The 21,306-nt window shown below is 43.5% G+C and overlaps 1 protein-coding gene across 3 annotated transcripts in view; it reads left to right on the forward strand.

Annotated features, from left to right (window-relative positions):
• Window positions 1-21,306, forward strand: part of LRRK2 (leucine rich repeat kinase 2) — a 1,446,345-nt gene that overhangs the window by 369,480 nt on the left and 1,055,559 nt on the right. For all 3 annotated transcript variants that reach the window (XM_069229760.1, XM_069229761.1, XM_069229762.1), the window contains 3 exons: window positions 18,495-18,634; window positions 19,214-19,342; window positions 19,434-19,604. In XM_069229760.1, the coding sequence (XP_069085861.1) occupies window positions 18,495-18,634; window positions 19,214-19,342; window positions 19,434-19,604 (440 nt within the window). The remainder of the gene's footprint in view (window positions 1-18,494; window positions 18,635-19,213; window positions 19,343-19,433; window positions 19,605-21,306) is intronic.

The following is a 21,306-nucleotide window of genomic DNA, read 5'->3' on the forward strand; positions in this document are numbered from 1 at the left end:
ATTTTCCGGGTGGTTTAACACCTGGTGGACTTTCTAAACACCAGGGCGGACAAACTAAGCCGCAGATCTTAGCAGATGATGAATGGCGCCTCTATCCGGTGGGGAGAGCCTTGGTTAGATTCGTTCATCTCTGCTAAGAATGTACAATGTCAGCAGTTTTGCTCGCTGGAGCTTCCAAGGCGGCTCTCACTCTGCAACGCTTTTATTTCAAGTGGTGCTCTGTCCTCCAGTACATCTTTCTGCCCGTACCACACCTGCCCAGAGTTCTCAAGATCAAGAATGACTGGACTCAAGTTATCCTTGTGGCACTGGACTGGGCATGGAGAGTCTGGTATCACGAGCTACTGAGCATGGCAATTGATCCTCTGATCAGGCTGCCTCTTCAGGAGGATCTTCTTCGCAGCAGCAGGGGAAGGTTCTCCCCTGAACCTGTCCAGTCTCTGCCTTCTTGCATGGAGATTGAGCGGCAGCAGTTGGCAGCCTTTGACCTTTCTCCTGAAGTCTGTGATGTTTTCTTGGCAGCCAGGCGTTCCTCCATCAAGATGGTTTGATGGCTGTTGTTGGAAGAAATTTGTGGCTTGGTGTTGCAACAGAAATGTTGATCCCCTCGGTGCCCCTCTTTCTCTGGTTCTTCTCTTTATTCTCTCTCTGGCTGACCGGGGCTCTGCTGTGGGCGCTCTTAATGGTTATTGTGGTATATTCACGATCTTTATTAGGGTTTGCTCCTTTTTCCCTTCTCCTTTCTTTATGGTTAGTAGTTCTGTGTTGGGTGCGTTCCATATAGAATGTTATGTTTTGAAATTGAGACGGGAGAAGAACTGTTAAACCACCTGTATTGTAGATGCAAATTCCTGTGGCTGGAATTTCCCTACATCAAGAATAAATCTTATCTCTGTTCTACAAAAGCTTACTGATTCTTTTTACATGTGGTCACCTACATGTTTAACGTTTTACAGTTATCTTTCTGCTACCGCTGCATTTCTCAGATTATCTGATCAGCCCTCTCTTTTCTAATCTCTATTATACATAGGTTCTTGAAAGTTTTAGTTCATCATTTTCCCCCTTGTCCTTTTATCATGCCTCAGTGGGTCTGGAATCTAGTGCTTACATTCTTAATGTGCGCTTCACAATTGTCCCATGCAGTTACCATCAAAACAGCTTTTCTCATGGCTAAACATCTGCCCAACGAGTTTGTGTGTTCTTGGCCGTATCATTTAAGCTGCCCTGTTTATCCATTCATCTTGACTAAGTGGTGCTTCGCACACGGACATCCTTTGTTCCAAAGGTGGTCACCTTTCCTACTATCTATGCTACCCCTCATACTTCCAAGGCTGAGGAGAATCTTTACCATCTGGACTCCAAACATGAGTTGTTGTTCTACTGCAAACGGGGGTTTTGGGTGGGCAATCAGCTTTTTGTGAGGTATTTTGCAGCTGAGAAGGGTCGTGCTTTGCAGAAAAGGACAATCTGCAGATGGGTTGTACTCTGTATTAAAGTTTGCTATACATTGACCAAAAAGCTACCCCCTGAGGGCTTATATTACACAAGAGCCAAAGCTGCAACTACTGCAATAGCATGCAGATTCCAGACCTGGATATCTGCCAGACAGCAATGTGATTCACCCTGCACATGTTTACCACATGCTACTGCCTGGACAGTGAGGTCCATTGTGACAAACCACATTGTGACAGACATTTTGTCTATTTGGTCCTGCAAGGTTTCCTTTTATAAAATTGGTCTGCAGACACCTCTGGGGATGGTATTGCTTAGCTATCTATTCTAAGGTAAAGAATCTGCTGCTAGAAGTCTCTATCAGATGAACAAGTTACTTACTTTCGGTAACGTCTTATCTGGTAGAGACTGTATTTAGCTGCAGATTCCTTACCAGCCCACCTGTTCTCCCCGCTGTGTGAATGGATTAATAAGGACAGGGCTATATCCCTTTCACGGCCCTAGTTATCCATGCCAGTGGTCAATATTCTTCAAAGCTCCATGTTTCTGGTGTGGAAAGTTGTGAAAAGAAACTAACGTTGGTGCATCTGTGTAAAGCCAGATAGGTGCAGTGGACGTCAATTCTGGCGTGGGTGATTCCAGGCGGCGCACACATGGGCCGATCAATGCCATCTACCGGAGCTCAGGGGTACTGCTCATGAAAAATCTTCCAGATCTAGTCTGACGCCTGAGAATTCTAAGCTAAGGAATCAGCATCTAGATATAGTTTCTGACAGATAAGGGGATAATGAAGGTAAGTAACCTGTTCTGCACTCCATTGTCAACAACTCAGTGATGGCATTATGTTTGATATATTCCACATCAGTGGAAAAGTCTTTCCAACGACCTCCACCAACCTGTCTATAATATCCTCATTTACAATTCCCTTGCATACATCTCCACCATTTACAAGACCTATACAAATGTTGTCTTTATAACTGGATATCACTTGGTCACAAAAACATTTTTGTTGATGTTTCCCCATAAGGAAAAGGCTTTCCTCATTGATGATTGAATACGTTCTGTCATTAAAGGATTCCTCATTCAATGATGGCTTCATTGACCAAGAGGCATGAACTAGTCAAATCACCAACATTTATGAATCTTGTTTTGGCAGCCTCATCTGAAACAAAATGTGCTATCATCAGCTATATCTAGGGCTACTGGAATTATGCAGCAGTAGAGGGCCAAATTACAGGGAGTGCAGAATTATTAGGCAAGTTGTATTTTTGAGGATTAATTTTATTATTGAACAACAACCATGTTCTCAATGAACCCAAAAAACTCATTAATATCAAAACTGAATATTTTTGGAAGTAGTTTTTAGTTTGTTTTTAGTTTTAGCTATGTTAGGGGGATATCTGTGTGTGCAGGTGACTATCACTGTGCATAATTATTAGGCAACTTAACAAAAAAAAATATATACCCATTTCAATTATTTATCATTACCAGTGAAACCAATATAACATCTCAACATTCACAAATATACATTTCTGACATTCAAAAACAAAACAAAAACAAATCAGTGACCAATATAGCCACCTTTCTTTGCAAGGACACTCAAAAGCCTGCCATCCATGGATTGTGTCAGTGTTTTGATCTGTTCACCATCAACATTGCGTGCAGCAGCAACCACAGCCTCCCAGACACTGTTCAGAGAGGTGTACTGTTTTCCCTCCTTGTAAATCTCACATTTGATGATGGACCACAGGTTCTCAATGGGGTTCAGATCAGGTGAACAAGGAGGCCATGTCATTAGATTTCCTTCTTTTATACCCTTTCTTGCCAGCCACGCTGTGGAGTACTTGGACGCGTGTGATGGAGCATTGTCCTGCATGAAAATCATGTTTTTCTTGAAGGATGCAGACTTCTTCCTGTACCACTGCTTGAAGAAGGTGTCTTCCAGGAACTGGCAGTAGGAATGGGAGTTGAGCTTGACTCCATCCTCAACCCGAAAAGGCCCCACAAGCTCATCTTTGATGATACCAGCCCAAACCAGTACTCCACCTCCACCTTGCTGGCGTCTGAGTCGGACTGGAGCTCTCTGCCCTTTACCAATCCAGCCACGGGCCCATCCATCTGGCCCATCAAGACTCACTCTCATTTCATCAGTCCATAAAACCTTAGAAAAATCAGTCTTGAGATATTTCTTGGCCCAGTCTTGACGTTTCAGCTTGTGTGTCTTGTTCAGTGGTGGTCGTCTTTCAGCCTTTCTTACCTTGGCCATGTCTCTGAGTATTGCACACCTTGTGCTTTTGGGCACTCCAGTGATGTTGCAGCTCTGAAATATGGCCAAACTGGTGGCAAGTGGCATCGTGGCAGCTGCACGCTTGACTTTTCTCAGTTCATGGGCAGTTATTTTGCGCCTTGGTTTTTCCACACGCTTCTTGCGACCCTGTTGACTATTTTGAATGAAACGCTTGATGGTTCGATGATCACGCTTCAGAAGCTTTGCAATTTTAAGAGTGCTGCATCCCTCTGCAAGATATCTCACTATTTTTGACTTTTCTGAGCCTATCAAGTCCTTCTTTTGACCCATTTTGCCAAAGGAAAGGAAGTTGCCTAATAATTATGCACACCTGATATAGGGTGTTGATGTCATTAGACCACACCCCTTCTCATTACAGAGATGCACATCACCTAATATGCTTAATTGGTAGTAGGCTTTTGAGCCTATACAGCTTGGAGTAAGACAACATGCATAAAGAGGATGATGTGGTCAAAATACTCATTTGCCTAATAATTCTGCACTCCCTGTATATGGCAATGTTGAGGATATTGTACAGCAGGAAAAGCGACATTATGCAGCACATTTTGTAATAGTATTACTTAGTCGTCTCATCACTTTTAAACTCTGGAAAACTGTCTGGGCATCAGTTGCACCTTATTAGTACCATTTTAAAACTCATCTATAACAATAAGCAACAAATAGGGGACCAGTCCTGCTCTGCAGAGGATCTTTCAGTGCACAGCAAAACATGTTGCTGCATTTTTAGTAACTTTTGACCCGTTTGGGCTGGAAACTAATTTTTGCCAAAATCCGCAGATTATGCGATAGATGATGAATTATGTGGCAAATCAAAAATAATGTAAAAATCGCCATGGCCGCACAATCTCACAATGTCTATGAACTCCTTATGGTCTCCCACGCTAATGACACAGGTAATCCTCTCACTCACCGAAGACCCCCACGATGTCAAAGCCATCTTCCGCAACACCATGACCAACATAGCAACATTGATGAAAAAGAGCTGCCTCAAACTAAACACCAACAAAACTGAAGTCCTGATCTTTGGGAAGAACACCTCTGTATGGGACCACAGATGGTGGCCAGCAGAACTCGGATCAACACCCTCTCCATCAGATCACACACAAAACCCCACCATCATCTTGAACTGTCAACATTCATGAATCATCAAGTAAACTCAGTTGCCTCCCCCTTCTACATCCTCCATATGCTCTGCCGAAGCTTCAAATGGATCCATAATGAACACCAGAAAGACAGTTACACATGCCCTGGTCACCAGCTGCCTCGACTATGGTAACGCCGTCTGTGCTGGAATGTCCTCCCAACTACTTAAAAGATTAGACTCTACAGAACACTGCAGCCAGACTCATCCTCAACCTCCCCAAGTGCTCAACCATCACCCCACACCTCAGGAACCTCCACTGGCTCCCCATTCAGAATCCCCACACTTGTACAAGGCTCTCCGCAACCTAGGGCCATCCTACATGAACCATCAACAGCTTTTATGTCCCAGCAAGACAACTACAATCCGCCTCACTAAACTTCGCACACACCCCGCATTGATTGCAGCTGCAGTGGAGGCCGCTCCTTCTCCTGTGCATCAGCTAAGTCCTGGAACAGCCTGCCCTTCCACCTCTGATCAGCTTCCACGCTAGCGGACATCAGAAGTATACTCAAGATGTGTTTTTTTGATGGAGACACAGCACCCTCAGACCCAGAAACCCTTAGGGATGATTGTGCTGCATGCTACAAAAGCTATGATTGATTGATTGGTTGACGTTACCATTACTCCCAGCTGGATGTTTTCTGTCAACAAAAGCAAATTTTTGTTCACACCAACACAAACTGTGTGGTTCGTTGAAATGACCCTAGGCATAAGAAGATCTGTGCCTTTCCTCTGATGGAGAGTGTGTAGCACAGTCAAAAGACACCAGCTGTCTTGTATAAGCTCTGCTATTTGGCTAATGGCAGTGTGAATATAAAGTTTATCTTCTATTTCCAAGGCTACCAGCCAAAAAGAAGTGATAATTTACTATTTTCCAAGTCTCCAGCTGCATAGCTGCCACCTTTCATCAAACCAACTTCAGACAACTTTATCTGGGCTACATACGGACCTGCCAACTTAGTAAAATGTTTCACCGTGTGAGGAGGTGCTGTGCCATGAAAGAGGCAGGGCCTCGTGCAGAGAACTGTTTCTTTAAGAGACACTTCTACCCCCTTCACCCTAAAGTGTCCCCTACTCCAATAAACCAAACAAAAAAAGAATAAAATCTTGCAGAGAATGCTACTGCCGATGTCTTGGAGTGTTTTCACACCCTTTAAGTATCAATGGCTGTTCAGAGCCTCCAAAAACAGGTGAAAAGCCACTATCATGTAGGTATTTTCAGCTGTTATCCCTCCCACTGTGTGATATTGGCTCCTCACCTGGTGACCGTGTGAGGGGACTCATACCATGTGACACACAAGAGGGGTGGCGCTGTGTGAGGTGTCAGGTCTGTACATCTTCTCGGTTTCCTTTTGTCTTGCATTTCCTTTATTCTCTTTTGCAGGAGAGCTGAAGCACCTCTGATGATGATCCAGAGGCCATTTCAACACAAGAAATTGTAATGAATGCCTTAGCATGCATTTGTGGATAAAATCATTTATATGCAAAATAGAATAGAATGTGAACAAGTCAGCCTGCATATAAAGTGTTGATGAGTTGCGAGACATGGATGTTTCATGACTATAAAATCAAATTAATTCAGAACTGTAATCAGCTTAGTTAAATCGGTTGTTCAGTAAAACATCTGGCACTGTAGATAACATTTGCTCACCTCAAATATTTTAAGAATCAGCTTGCTTATTTGAGCAAAGGAGCAGATTGTCCGTCTGTTCGCTAACAAGGGTAATGACATCCCATTAAACATCCATTTGCAGAACCAGAGGATTTACAAGCCATTATCAATCCTTTGATGCCCAGGAGAAGGGTTGGAACATATGGATAGAACCAGCTTAATTAACATATAAAAAACAGACAACCAAAATTGAAATATAAAGATAAAAGCAAACAGGAAAATAGAATAGCTGCCAATCCCTGTCAGTATTCAGAAACAATAGCCCCAGCTGAGGAGCTGAGAAAGCATAACTAAGAATATCACCAGCAAAAGCCTCTGATGAGAACTCTTGCAAATAGAGCAGGAACCACCTAGCTGCTCCTGGTTGTTCCTAACTGGCCTGTGACTTTCCCACTCCACCTGCTTGATTCAGTTGAAACTTAGCTTTTCCTATTCATGACCAGCCCTGACTACCCATGACACATTCCATCACTTATGCCCCATCACTCTGTCTGCACTGCCACAAAAAACACCGGGTTGCCATACCAGTTTTCACCTTTCCTGAAATGGCCTGGCTTATTTATGCAAACAGTATCACCCACCTTAAGTTGCACCAACTGTATACTTTGTCTCTTGTCAAACAACTTCTATTTACATACACCACCTGAACATCTGACACACACAAAACCTTCCACAGACACCTCTTCTTTTCCCTACATAGCTAAAAGAACATAACAGTGACCTCACCATGTTGGCAACCACATAGTTGCTGGACACTGCCCAAGGGACACAGTCCACCAAGATGTGGTTCATACATTCCACTAACCAATTTGTCTGAAGATTATATAATGAACTGTTCAGGTGCTTAACATGCCCCAGCCACAAGAAACTACCCACATCCTCACTGGCAAACTGAACCTGTTGTCAGACACAAAACATGCTGCAAATTCTTGCCACAAAAATGTCCTTAAAAATTCACTAACAGCTAGTACACTTTTCTCTTTGTGCCACCTTCTTCACAAAAGGCTTAACCTTGTTCAATACAGAACCCCTAGCATCACCACTCTCCACTCTGGCTTAGAGATTGCGCTCATGAATTCCAACTCAACCAAACCAATCAGGTTTCCTCATACTCCACAACCTCTGTTTCTTGTTGCCCACTGAAAACTGTGAAAAGTAATGTGCTCTGATATACTTGACTCCTTGAATGTGCAGCATTTAAATTGTACTGCAACAGCTTGGTGGATTGCCTTGCAATTCTCAGAGTGTGATTTTTTTATGTTATCTCCATTGAGGATGGAAACCAGAGGTTTGCGATCTGTCTACACAAGAACCTTTCCTCATTTGTAGGGATGAAATTTGAAGCTAAAAGCTCTTTTTTTGTAGCAAAAAAATTCACCTCTCAGAACGTGTGAGGCATAGTCCTGTGGTGTTCTGAACATCCCCTTTTCTCTGTGTCAGGGCTGCTCCCAAATTCAAATTTCTTTTATCCACTGGGATATAATACTGTAAACTAGGGTCATAGAGTCTAAGGGCCAGATGTAGCAAAGGTTTTACCCATTCTGTGTCTATGGGAAAAAGTGTTTATACATATGGCCCGAAGAGCCCTGGAAATAACTAGCGGATTCTTGATCCACTCTTCTTCACACACTTTGTCCAATACACTGCATTTGTCTTCAGAAAGGCTGTCAGTGGCTTAACATGCTATGCATAATCCAGGTTAAAATGCACGAAGAGCTTGCACAAGCCAATAAATGACTTCAGACCATTCTGATCATCAGGGGGTGTGTCCACAATGGCACCCACCAAACCTGGCCTAGGCTCAATTCAGTATCCTGATACCATACATCCCAGGTATGTTTTTATTTATTTTTTGCAAATGTATTGTTTTCAATACAAACAAGGCAAGGACATGAATTCTGATGGTTGTTTATAGCATAGCATCCTCTGCATTCACCAACATTCCAAGCTCAGTGATCAGATTAGATGTAAAATCAGAAACATAAACAATAACAGTGGAGTCTTCAGAAGAAGGAAGCAGGTTGAGTCTTTCATGTGCACAAGACACCTGAGAAATATGTAGTCTATGATCAAAGGGGAACATGGCATCATGCAAAATCACTCTCACCCAGTTGATAATGGTATCTCTCCAGCACCAATTTCCCACCCTTGGTATATGATTTACTCAACAACTGGCTATCCAGTGTGGGCTGGTGCAGTAGACTTGAATGATAAGCATATTTCACCTTCAGTGTTGTCATGTGGGATGCCATTCCTCCAAACACACAAGTGAAATGTCTAATCTGTAATGTTGGATACTCAAGCCCTAAGAGCCTCAGGTTCTACAACACTTATGACATAAGGTTTCCTATCAAGACCCACACCATGCTCATGGTGGATGGGTATCATTTTTTTTTGCCTCCACATTTCTGATGTATATCTCCCAGCACCCTCCTACTGCTGCCTCAGTCCCTCTAATGCTCAGCTTCGCTGTTACTGTAGCCTCTGCGCGCCACCACTTCATCAAAGAAGATAGCCAGCATTTGACATCCTGAGCTGCTGGGCCTACCACGACATTGCTATGTGTCATTTGAATACAACAAAAGCAACGTCAATGAGCCTATGTATATGCTTCTCCCCTTTAGCTTTGGATCTGATTCTGAGTAGACACTTGGGCGAGGATGTGAGCGGGTGATCTGCATCTGCGGTCACTATACCTGTGACCTCCGCCCAAGCGCTCTGTATCACAGAGAACTCCTAAACCATATGATTGAATCCAACTGCAGGTGTCTTGCATCTGGGGCATTCAGAGTGTGCTGTAGGAAACATACTTTATCCGTTACTATGTGAGGTATGCCTGATGTAAGTAATTAAATTCAAAATCTTGGGTTATGGGACACTTCTTTAACCTGTCAAAGAGCTCGGACCCATTGTGTGTCTTTCAGTGGATGCGGTAAGTCATTGGTCCATCTGATCCGGGCTATAGTGGTCATACCCATCTAACCCGAACCTAATGCAACGTACAGTCCAAAGATGTTGTGTGCCTCCAGAGGACAGTAGTGGGTGCAGTTTTTATGACTGAGGCGGTCCTTCTCCTCCAGTTCCACAAGTACTATGAATCACATGTTTTATTGCATAGTACGCCAAGAAGTGCCCTGCCGTCACATTGTGAGTGTCCATGATGTCCTGGAAGGATAGAAAATCCCCATTGTCAAATAGGTCCCTCAGGTGAGTAATTTGAGCCTCCTTCCAGGGCTCTAATGGTAATGCCCCAAAGAAATAGAAGAGACAGGGAAGTATGAGCATTAGTGATATCGTCACATCGCCCATTGGTGATAGCGGCGGCAACTGCCGGAAAGGCAGGGATTTACGGATTGAGCTCAACTTATTATCTACGCTGCCCTCCTTGAGGTCTCTATCAGTATGGTAAATTTGAAAACACTCAGATGTTTGAATGTGTTATAACACCATTGGAGTCTGGTTCCTGGCAGGGCCTCTCTTTCAGACCCCAGGGGCAGGTAGACAGGCATGATTTGTCCCAATCCACTCGGAGGCCCTACATGATGCCAAAGTCCTTCAGCACCACCATCAGGTCCAGGAGTGAGGTTGCCACATCCCACAGGAAGACGAGCGCACCACCCACATAGAGTGAAACAATGTGGTGTTCACCATGTACCAGTATTCCCCACTGTCGCGCTTACAAGCAGAGGTGACAGGCCAGTGGTTATATAGCCAGGGGAAAAATCAGTGCGAACAGCAGATAGCCCTGTCTGGTGCCTCTCTGTATGGCAAAACTGTAATCAGCTGACCTGTCTGAACTTTTGCCATCAGGTTCTTGTATAGGGCTTGGATCCAACAAGCATAACCCAGCCCCAAACCCATGCTCTCCATCTTTGCCAGTAGATAGTCACATCCCAAGGTATCAAATACTTTTTTCAATATCAAGTGATCCAGCCACTTACCCATGGGTCTCAGGAGGCATTCTATTCACAAGTCATAACATTCTTTGAATATTTAAGAAGGTGCTGTGTCCGGGTATGAACCCAGATTGATCTTCTTACCAGTATCTTATAGTCGACATTTAAAAGAGACAACAGGCGGTATGAGCGAACATCAAGGGAGCCCTGTCTTGCTTGGGAAGGACCACTATTAATGCTTCATATGTCGAATTCGATAGTTGACTCAGCACCCTGCCCCATTAAATACATTCCTGTTACTTAACCCTAGTTTTAAGGATCTCACACTTTTCTGCCTGTAGGACCACATCATGTCTCTGCACAATAGAGCAATTCGCTCTAGAGTACGGTCTCTTTGGTAGTTTGGTAGTTGCATATATCAACACATCATCTTGAAAAGCTGCTACACTTCTGACCTCTTTAAACATCTAGAAATACGTTTCTGTACAGCATACAGCAGTACTGAAAAGTACCTCTGGGAGAAATGGAAGCCATAAAGTGCCTGGATTCAGGTCTGAGCAGTACTTGGGTATATGCAGCGGCTAATTCCAACTAACAACACCAACAGCTGTGTGGCATTTGACAGAGGAAGTGAGTTGACCCAAATCGCTTTGTTTTGATTCCAAAGTCCACACATACGCTCAGCTCACTGATGCATTTTCCTGTTTCAACCAAAAGTGAAAGCCAAAAAGAGGATTTGACTAGGGTGAGAGTTCACTTCTCACAAATTTTCAACAGCTCCTTCTCCAAGCCCTCCTTTATACAAAACAATATCTTATCCTATATCCTATTTAATTTACCACACAGACACATCCTTGACTGTAATCATGTGCTTAAAGCTGCTGATTATTCCTAAACCCTTTGCAAACTCACAAGCAAACCTTTCCATTACATCCTCAGCCAAACTGTTATTCCTTACAACAGAAACCAGTTCGATTATCGCTGGCCTCATCCACATGTGGAATAACACTTGGCGGAAGCAACCTAAAGTACATTTTGGCTAATTTGAAGGTTGGCGGGTGAGCTTTTACTTCATCAGGGCAATTGAATGAAGAACTCCTATGCTGTGACATAGTCCCTGCAGGCCATATTTTTAGATGTTCACCGGCTCGGGGGACATTTCCAGCATTAGCCTGAACTGCTGTCATGGCGGTTCCTGTCAATGCATTGTAGGTCTGACTGCCAGCTCTGTCAACATGACTGAGCTGCATGGCAAAGTTACATTGTTATTTTCTTTTTCATTGGGATTTTGTTTTGGAAAATAATTTAAAAAATGCTCCTCCTCGCCATGGATTATTTTTCCCTATCACAAGGGAGTCATTTTGTAGTTTCCACAGGTTCGACCTGGCGGTGACGGCCAGTAAAAACTGCCCATGTGTTCGCCCACTCTAAATTGGGTGAGCGGACACATGGCCATACCTCCAACGACCCTTACTCCAGAGGCTATGTAGGTGGCAGAGATGGAGTAGTCTCTACCGTCTACATAGTGAAGGTCCACCTTCCTGTAAACCAGGCAGCTGGAATTTCAGGTTGGTGGAAAAGGTACTCCCACATTTGCAACGTAGTACCCTTTCTGCCAACATCTAAATGAAGATCTTAGTACTTTGCCCGCTAATATAGATTTTTCAAAAGTCTTTCTCCTTTTAAACTCAAGAAAAATAAAAATCAATGTTGTGTCCTTCATAAGTTATAGGTGAAAAATCAGGTTGATCTAGGCCTCTGTTTGGCCACCTTTTCTGAAAGATCACATACATAATCATTTACATTGTTTCTTCTGAATTCGCCAGTACCTTCAAATATTTTTCCCCTTCACCAGTACTCACTTTGAGATCCACACACTCAGAAGGGTCCACCTTCTCAGCCTCCCTTTCACATACAGCCAACACCATGCAAGGTAAATCCTCCTGGATTATGGTACACTCCCTTCTGAACTATTCTACGATACTTTTGTCACACTTTTGTTGTTCTGTTTTGCACTCCCATTTTGGCAATATTACTTCCTATTACTTATCCTGCAAGCTATATTTTCAACTGGACAAAGCCCTACTACATTTGATTTGGGTGGCATTCCCATACTTGAAACATACATTGGTTTGTCTGAAAAATGTATTTGGTCCCCCTTTAACATCCTTCCAAGCCTTGTTGTGCCTTTCATCCTCACAGCACCGACGGGCTCAGAACATCTGACATACAGTTCCCTGGTTGACACCTGATATGGGTCTACACTCTTGGCTGTTCTCATTGTTTTAGAGCGGGATTACCCATTGACAGGAACTTTTGTTGTAAACCTTTGTTTCTTGAACTGACATACCTCGGTTCTTACAATGACATATAAATTGATCACACATCATCTGGTCGTGAAGTAGTCAAACTGGCAATCAACATTTAGGCCCTCATGCCGCCCGCCAAGGTTGAACCGCCAAGCGGCTGCCTATGCGGCCGCAAACCCACCGGCCGCCTTACAACATCCCCGCTTGGCCGGGGGATGTCAGCCGTAACATTGCAGCCGGCGGTGTTGCGGGCGTGCGACGGGTGCAGCTGCACCTGTCACGCTTTTCACTGTCTGCTGTTCAGACAGTGAAAAGCAGGGTGGGGCTGTGCCTGGGGGCCCCTGCACTGCCCATGCCAAGTGCACGAGCAGTGCAGGGGCCCCCAGGGGCCTGCGACTCCCCTTCCTGCCTGCCTTTCCCTGGTGGATTATAACCGCTGGGACAACAATGGCGGAAAACCGGTGGTGTGACCGCGACGCTACCGCCGCAGTCAAGATATATGGTGATTTGTACCACCAGCCTGTTGGAGGTACGATTGCCAAAACAACCCTGGCGGTCTTTCACCGCCAGGGTTGTAATGAGGGCTGTAGTCTCCTTAGAGCAGAAATATATAGCCTGACATCACGTTCTGCCACCTTTTGAAGAATTTCTCGCCGAACAACCAAACTGAGTTGAATATCAAACCTAACCTCCACTTTTTTACAACCTCATAGTATTCATCTGTGATGTCCCCTTCTTTCGAAATTAGATTTGGGAAATGCTTAAACACAGCTTTGCCATTAAGCCCTAAAGAGCCCATCAACAAAAAGGTCTCTGATCCTGGAGGTGGAATCTTTACCCTTGGTGGCACAAAACTGTTTTAAACACTTAGTGGATCAGTTGGTGTCTCTAAAAATGGTGGTGGTGGATTAACAGACTGTATAGCAGGAATGGTGATCTACCAACAAGTTAGGGTTCCTGATGAACGTGTGCAGGGTTCCTAATGAAGGTGTGCTTGTCACAATTAATGCTGAAAAGCATCTTCTGATGTATTTAGGTCCACTTAGTTTTCAAACTATAGATGTTCAGCTCACTGTGATAAATTGACCATGGTTGAATTCGGCCTTGATGAATAAATTTGATCATCTCCACAGTCAGCCTGTTTTGCATGCATATCACAGTGATATAGAGTATGGCAATGGTGTTGGGGGAAAAAAAAAATGTGTGTGCATCATCACACTGCACAAAACTCACTGCTTAGTAGAATTGCACAGGAAAAGGCACTTCAACTCACTGTAATACACAAACCACTGTTAGCATCTGCACAGCACAGTGTCCCACAGCACTTGATGTCCAGGTGTCCCTTCTGCTGCAAGATACTGCAGTGCAAGTTACTGCTGCAGACCCGCACCTTCCTGACCTATGATGTCAAGGTTCAGAGGGGACATGACGTGACAATTGGGGCTGGACGTTCCCTATTGAAGGCGGGCAAAGCCTGATTTGCATATGTTGGTTTTTGTCTAAGGTGGCAATAAACGATGGACTGAATCATAGCTCCTCCTATGGTGAACATACCATTGGGATCGCACAGGTGGAGGCCCTGGACAGAATGAGAATAGACATTTTGCTACTCTGTCATTTCTCTGACAGGCTGCAGTATGGAGGATGCTTTCAGAGCTGGATGAGTGGATTTAGAGTACCTGTTAAGACACCCCTGATGCCATCAGTAGGAATCCTAAGAATGGAATGGTTTTCAGTCTACCTACCATGTAGTATGCAATTGGGGGTTCATTAATTTCTCTTATCAGTGGCTGTATCTATGCAAGGCTGATCCGGACTTCTGTCAGAATATCTAAAGGTAGACTATGGTTACCCTTTAAATTCTCCTTGTAAATTCCTAGTTGATTCCTTAGTTGGCCAGATATTACTGGGCCACAGTTATCATCTGATATTTCATCACGTTTCACCTGTGCGCTCTGAAGAAGGTGGCCCCTGCTGAGCGGCTCCACCTAAACGTGCGTTGGCGCAACATGGGGATAGAAGGTTTATTCTCCGTATGATTGTTATGTATAACCTCAATTGATGAAAGATGAAAGATAACCGATTTAATAATGGGTTAGGAGCTATACTGTTTAAAAATATTTATATTGAATTATGCGTTAAAATAGCTACTATTAGGATACATACTACGTTACTGACTTTTTCTTCCTCCTTTTTTCACCTGGCGTGTTTGTTTTATAAACTGTGGGTGAGTCGCATGATTGAGAGTGGTGATAGGTATGTGGTGGGTTATGAGTGTTTGTATAGTGATTGATGTTTTTAGGAACTTTGTCTGTGGCCCAACTATGGGGGTGATTCTGACCTTGGCGGTCTTTTCGCAAGACCGCCGAGTTACCGCCGCGGTAAAGACCGCCGACCGCGGCGGTATGCCGCGGCACGTATTCCGACCGCTGGGAGCGTTCCGCCGGAAAACCGCCAGCAGCCACACTGGCGGTCGGCGGGAAAGTGGAGACTGGTCAATCTCCACCGCCACGCCAGCAGAACACCGCCCACAGAATTACGACCCACATTTCTGTGTGGCGGTCTTCTGTTGGCGGTCTTCTGTTGGCGGTCACGTCCCTATGGCTCCCGTCGCCTCCCGGAGGACCAACGCAAGGTAAGTTGATCGTCCGTGAGGGGAGGGGGGGGGGTGTTGTGTGATGTGTGTGTGTATGGGGGTGTGTAGAGGGGGTGTGTGAGTGCGTGCATGCGGGCGGGGGGTGCTGCTGTGCCTATGGGCAATGTGTGTAGTTCGGCGGGTGCGCATGTTGGCATGTATGTGTGCGGGTATGTGCCCCCGTTGTGTATGTGTGTGTGTAGGGGGTGTGCATATGTGCATGTTGGGGGTGCGTGCATGTCGGGGTGCGTGTATGTGCATGTCGGGGTGGGGGGGCAGGGGGTTTGTAACATCTCTGGGGGGTGGCAGGGGGTGGAGGGTGTGGGGGGGGGGACTCGTGGTGGGTAGTGGGGGGCGGGGGAGACCCCTATCAGTGCCAGGGATGGAATTCCCTGGCCCCGATAGTGCCTACCGCCATGGTTCGCATGGCGGTTCCCGACCGCCAAAAACCGCGGCGGTAAGCAGGGTCATGATGCGGTTGGCGGTCTTGGGTCGACCGCCGGGCCGGAGTGCGCAAACTCCAGCCCGTCGGTCATGACCGCCGTGGCGGTCGGAGTGGGAAAGTGGCGGTCGATCGCGGCGGTGACCGCTGCGGTCAGAATGCCATTTTTTTGACCACCGGTCTGTTAGCGGTCCGACCGCCGCCTCTCCGCCGACCGCCGGGGTTAGAATCACCCCCTATATGTTCATTACATTTTGTTTTCTCTTGATGATTTGCAAGTGTTTGTCGAATATAAATGTTTAAATACAGGAGAAGAAAGTAACTTTGTACTAAATAGATCAGTCATTTGTTTCCTTATTTAAATAACAAAATAGATGTTTCTATCTACTTTTGCCTCTTTTACATCTCTGTGGCTTCATTGAGTTTATATTCCTAATATTTAATTTGAAGTTTCATTTATTTTATCAACCATAGGCAGTTTATAACAGTTTGTTGTATCGAGCTTCCATGAGCTCCCATAACCCTATCATGACCCCATTTTGGTCATGGCCTACCGCAATGTGGAGCTGGTTTGTTCATTTTTGCCAGGATGTATTTTGGTTTCCAGTCCATCTCTGGCAGGGTACATGCTCATAGGTAATTCGTATTAGAGGATGGTTCAGTGAAAGCACCTGTGTCCCATTCTGTAATACAAAAATGCAGCAGGCACCAAAACAGCTGCAAATGCATATAGTTCCCTGGGGCACTTGGTACAGCACATCCTCAAGTGTAGGAAGCTTCTCATCTTTGGTGATACGGTTAGGAACTATTCAAAGGTTTTGTGAACAAAAAAAGATCAAAAGATATACTATAGCCTACAGAACTCCTCCCAAACCCTTAGCAAATGCACTGTAGTTTCATCTTCATCTCAGTGAACCTATAGATCATCAGTGCTTTCTTTACAACTTTAAAGAACAATCTCAGTTACCTATGAGAGGTGTTTCAATATTGGATTTTTTTGGTCAAAAGGGCTTAAACTAACGAAGAAACCAGCTACAGTTAAGGTTGTGATACCGTGCCTTGAGAAGAAGTTTAAAGCTCCAGAGACAGCTCCAACATGGTTCCCTTCTTCCTCACTTATATCAGCATAGAGAGAATGATTGTACTTATCATCATCACCCATATCTTCCGGCGTTGGTGGAACAATTGATTTTTTTAACTACTTGGGTGATGTTCTAGGAAGTGGTGGAGTAGGAAATGGTAACTTCTGTGGAGAAAGTTTGTTGTCCCTGTTGACGCTGAAGGTCTTGTAGTTGACTGTCTTGCAGATGACTACGTCGGTGGCGGCAACATCGTGGTCAATGGCTGAGGTTTTGTAGATTTTTTTCTTTTTCTTTAAAGGTTGATCCTCAGTGGCATTTGATAATTCCTTACGTGCATGTTTTCTGTGTTTAGTGTCATAAGGGGTGGCTGCAAGTGCTGTTCCAAATGGATCCAACTCAGGAAGCTGCATAAGCCTTCTTTTTTTGTGCTGCCTTTGTGGAAGTGCTACGAGGAGCACTTTTCATAGGGGTCCTACCTCTGAAGAGGGAGCATCTCCTTTACAAGGAGGAATATTCTCCTTTGTCATCAGAAACACAACCAACCTCCTTTCTTTGTCCGTAAGAGTCTTTTTCTCTGAGAACAGAGAATTTTCACTGAGATCAGAGAATTTTTCACTGTATTCTGTATGTTATGTATAGCCAGATGATAAGGAATGATTCAAGCATGTGATTGTATAAACATTACCAATGTTGGAGAAATGAAGTTACAGGTAAGTAACTAATTTCTTCTTTACCTCACTTTATGCTTGAGCTTGTCACTTTGTTTCCAGTATTGAAGAGACCCAGAAGCCTCAAAATCCATTGATGTATTGAAATAATTAATGTTGTAGCAGCAACCATCGTTAGAACATCCCAAAGAAGCAGCTGAAGCAGATCGAGGGTTAAAGAGTCCAGAAAAACTCTGTTACACAATTATAACAGGGCTCATACATTTTTTAATATGTGTTGTTCTTTTAAACCAGTAATGGGCCATCCTTACTAAATGATTGTACTGTATAATCTCACATGCAAGGTAACAATCTTTCCCTTTTGGGGGGTTTATCATGCTCAGAGCTTCAATATGTGCAATATTAAAATGAGATTGACTCTGACGCTTGGTCACTTACTTTAACCTGCAGTTATAGCCTTTTGTGAATCTGTGTTTAACTGAATAAAAGCGGTACTAGTTCATTGCAAAAGTGCAAAAAATATAAATTTATATTTACAACAAAACACTGAATGGCTATGATTTTAAAATATTTATGCACAATTTCAGAAAGGTTTTTAAAAAAAATTAAGTTTATAAAATCGGCCTTTATTTGATGTTTACCTTAATGAGCCTACATTAAAAACGAATTCAATTTGACAATGACTATAGTACCACCACCTGTGTGGTGTTTCTATTTCTATTATGTAGTCTTGAACTTGGAGAAGGAAATGGGGGTGCCTAAACTGGACTTATATGATTTTGAAGCAAATTTTGGTTATTGTAAAAAGAAATTGTCAATACAATTATATTTGAAATATATGTTTAATAGAAATGTCTGGTTAACTTTTATTATAATATTCTTTCAGGAATTCAATGCCAAGGATTAAGGCTGATGGAGTTGTTAATTAACGGGAAGAATCTGTGTATATCAACTGTGAATCTCCTAGCAAAGTTGTTGGTTTCGGTTTTACAGCGGTTTAAGGATTGCATCGAAATACAGAAGCATGTATGTTAGCAGTTTCGTTGATTTGTCATTTTCTTTTTGCCTGACAATAGTGTGTAATGTCTGAATATAGTTCAAATCTGGGCATATAAATGTGTATTTTCCCTATTATGGTCAACCATTTTTGTGAGGGAACCAATCCCCTGCTTGCTCCCCTTAAGCAGCCAGTTTGTTTTTTGTCTCCAAATTGTATTGCTCAGTGAAAGAAACTTTTGATCAGATAGCTTTGCATGCCAAACATATTCTCATTGTGTCTTTGAGACTTTCATTTTAACCCTTGAAATCAAAGAATAAGGTTAAAGAACATCCAACAATGTATCCGTCTAGCTCTAGATGCATTTACCACAGCTATCTGTCAAGTAAAAGATGAGTACAAACAAATACAGCTTCTCATAAAGGGGAGGCATGAGCCTTAATAAAGATCGATGCTCTAGATAATGTTTTGCTTCGGTTCACCTGTGAAGTGCTTGATTATGTCTCTTTGAATGGTCATTTATTGGAAAGTATTCTACATCTGGGGTTATTCTTGTAGTATGTTGACAAGTCAGATTATGTCAATATCTCCATTTGCTTTGATTTTAGGGATTTGAAACAGCTTTGACCGTGATTGGTTTATCACAGAGCTTTTCTAAGCTGCTAGAACAGGAGTCATTTACTGCTGTTCTGTTTTATCAGATTAACATGGCGTTTAATGGAAAAAGGGATCCACAGGTGTAGTATTTTCTCAATTATGTTAAATCATTTTTTGGATTGGCAACCTTGAGCAATATGATGACTTTCTGTTGTATTTTGTTGTTTTCAGTTTAAAGCATTGAGCTGCAAATGTTTTGCTGCGATGATATACGAGGAAAACTTACGGAACAAGTTGTTTGAGAAAGCATGTACTGATGGCAATATCATGGTTGCACAATGTTTGCTTTTGTTAGGAGCTGACGTTAATCAGAAAACAAATAAAGACTCATTAATCTATCAGGTAAATATATTTAAAGTTTGACAGTAATGGCAATAGTGATTGTTGTCATTAATATTTAGTTCTTGCCGTAGACAGCTTTAGCTGTTAGCAGGTGATCATGGCATTAACACCAGAATATACATAGAGAATGGCTTTAGATCAGTCTCCATTAGCCATTCCTTGAAGAAAGTGTCATTAAAATTTTGGACAGGGACAGAGGAATTTTTCTATCTCACATTAGCTACTGTCTGCTAGGTGTTTAATTTTCCCTGTCTAGCATATGTTTCCCAGTGTAATGCAAGGACACAGAAGCAAAAGTTCCTTGCACTGCATTTATTCTGCCAAGAGTTTTTCTGCATTTTTTCTCATGCAGCGTGAATAGGGACTTTGCACTCAAATGTGTCTTGGTTTCAAAATAGACTTTATGCTTCTAAAACTGTGTTACCCTTTGTGGAAATTGCACCATGGTCGATTTTGCATCTTAATGTGATTTTTGTCCTAAATATGGTGCCTCAATGTGTGATTTTCCACCTAAAAATGGTTGTGGTCTTAAACGTTTCCACTACTCCTGTTGGTGTTGAACCAAGGGTGAATTTGCAACTCCGTGTGCTCTGACCAAAATGTGATGTTACCATGATACAAACCTTTTGCATCTAGTGAGACTTTTTAGGACCCCATTTTCTCTCGAAGTGCATTTGCACGTAAATGTGATATATTATTTTTGCTGGTGGTTCACCCACATTGATTTTGCACCTGAATGTGTCTTTATTCCTACAAGTCTTTTCACACTCCTGTTAATGTTCTAATGCTGGTGGGTTTGCTGAAAGCCATGTATAAAATCAGCTGCTGGATCCCCGCATGCACTGTGACAACCTGGCTTTCCTCAAGCACACCTCAAAGGCAGGAGCACAACCACAGACCTTGGAATGCAGAGGAACTCACGCTATCAAAATGCCTCTGAAAGCAGTTGGAAAGCAAACAGAGAACAAGTCAAGCTACCACAGATAAGGACATCTTCAAATCAACCCTGAGATGCTACCACCATAAGATATCTACTACAAGAGGACATCGGCAACAGCCTCAGCAAGCTTTATTTGCCCAGATGAGGGATTTTGGGGCTTGGGTAGGATGGGGAAAAAGTGCTTCTTGGCATGAGGCCATGCCCACTCCAAGCCCCTACACGCTCCTCACAATGCAATTTATTTTTTTGAAGTTGACAGGTCTGACACCAAGACAGAAGTAGTGATTTTCAGAAAGAACACCTCACCGGGGACTCCAACTGGTGGAGGGCTGAACACAGACACACACCCATCACCCACAGCAGAAAAAACACAGACTAATCATCATCATCAAGCTGGACATGACCACCCAAGTCAATGGTATCACTGCATCCTTCCACACCCTGAAGACGCTGAGGAAGATATTCAAATGGCTTGTAAGCAACTCTAGAAAAAGTGCCACTCAACACCCTAGTCCCCAGGAAGATGGACTACAGGACACCCTCTAAACCCTGTATCACCAAGTAATGTACTAGAAGACTACAAACCATCCAGAATGCAGCAACTAGGCTCATCCTCAAACCTCCCACTCAGAATTCACATCACAATGCACCTCAGGGAGTGCCACTGGCTCCCAATACACAAATGCATTAATTTCAGATTCCTCACACACACATTGAAGGTTCTATACAACTTAGAGCCAGCTCCCTGAAAAGTAACATCCT

This window comes from Pleurodeles waltl, chromosome 4_1, assembly GCF_031143425.1.
Source record: "Pleurodeles waltl isolate 20211129_DDA chromosome 4_1, aPleWal1.hap1.20221129, whole genome shotgun sequence".
In the NCBI taxonomy this organism is placed as follows: Eukaryota; Metazoa; Chordata; class Amphibia; order Caudata; family Salamandridae; genus Pleurodeles; species Pleurodeles waltl.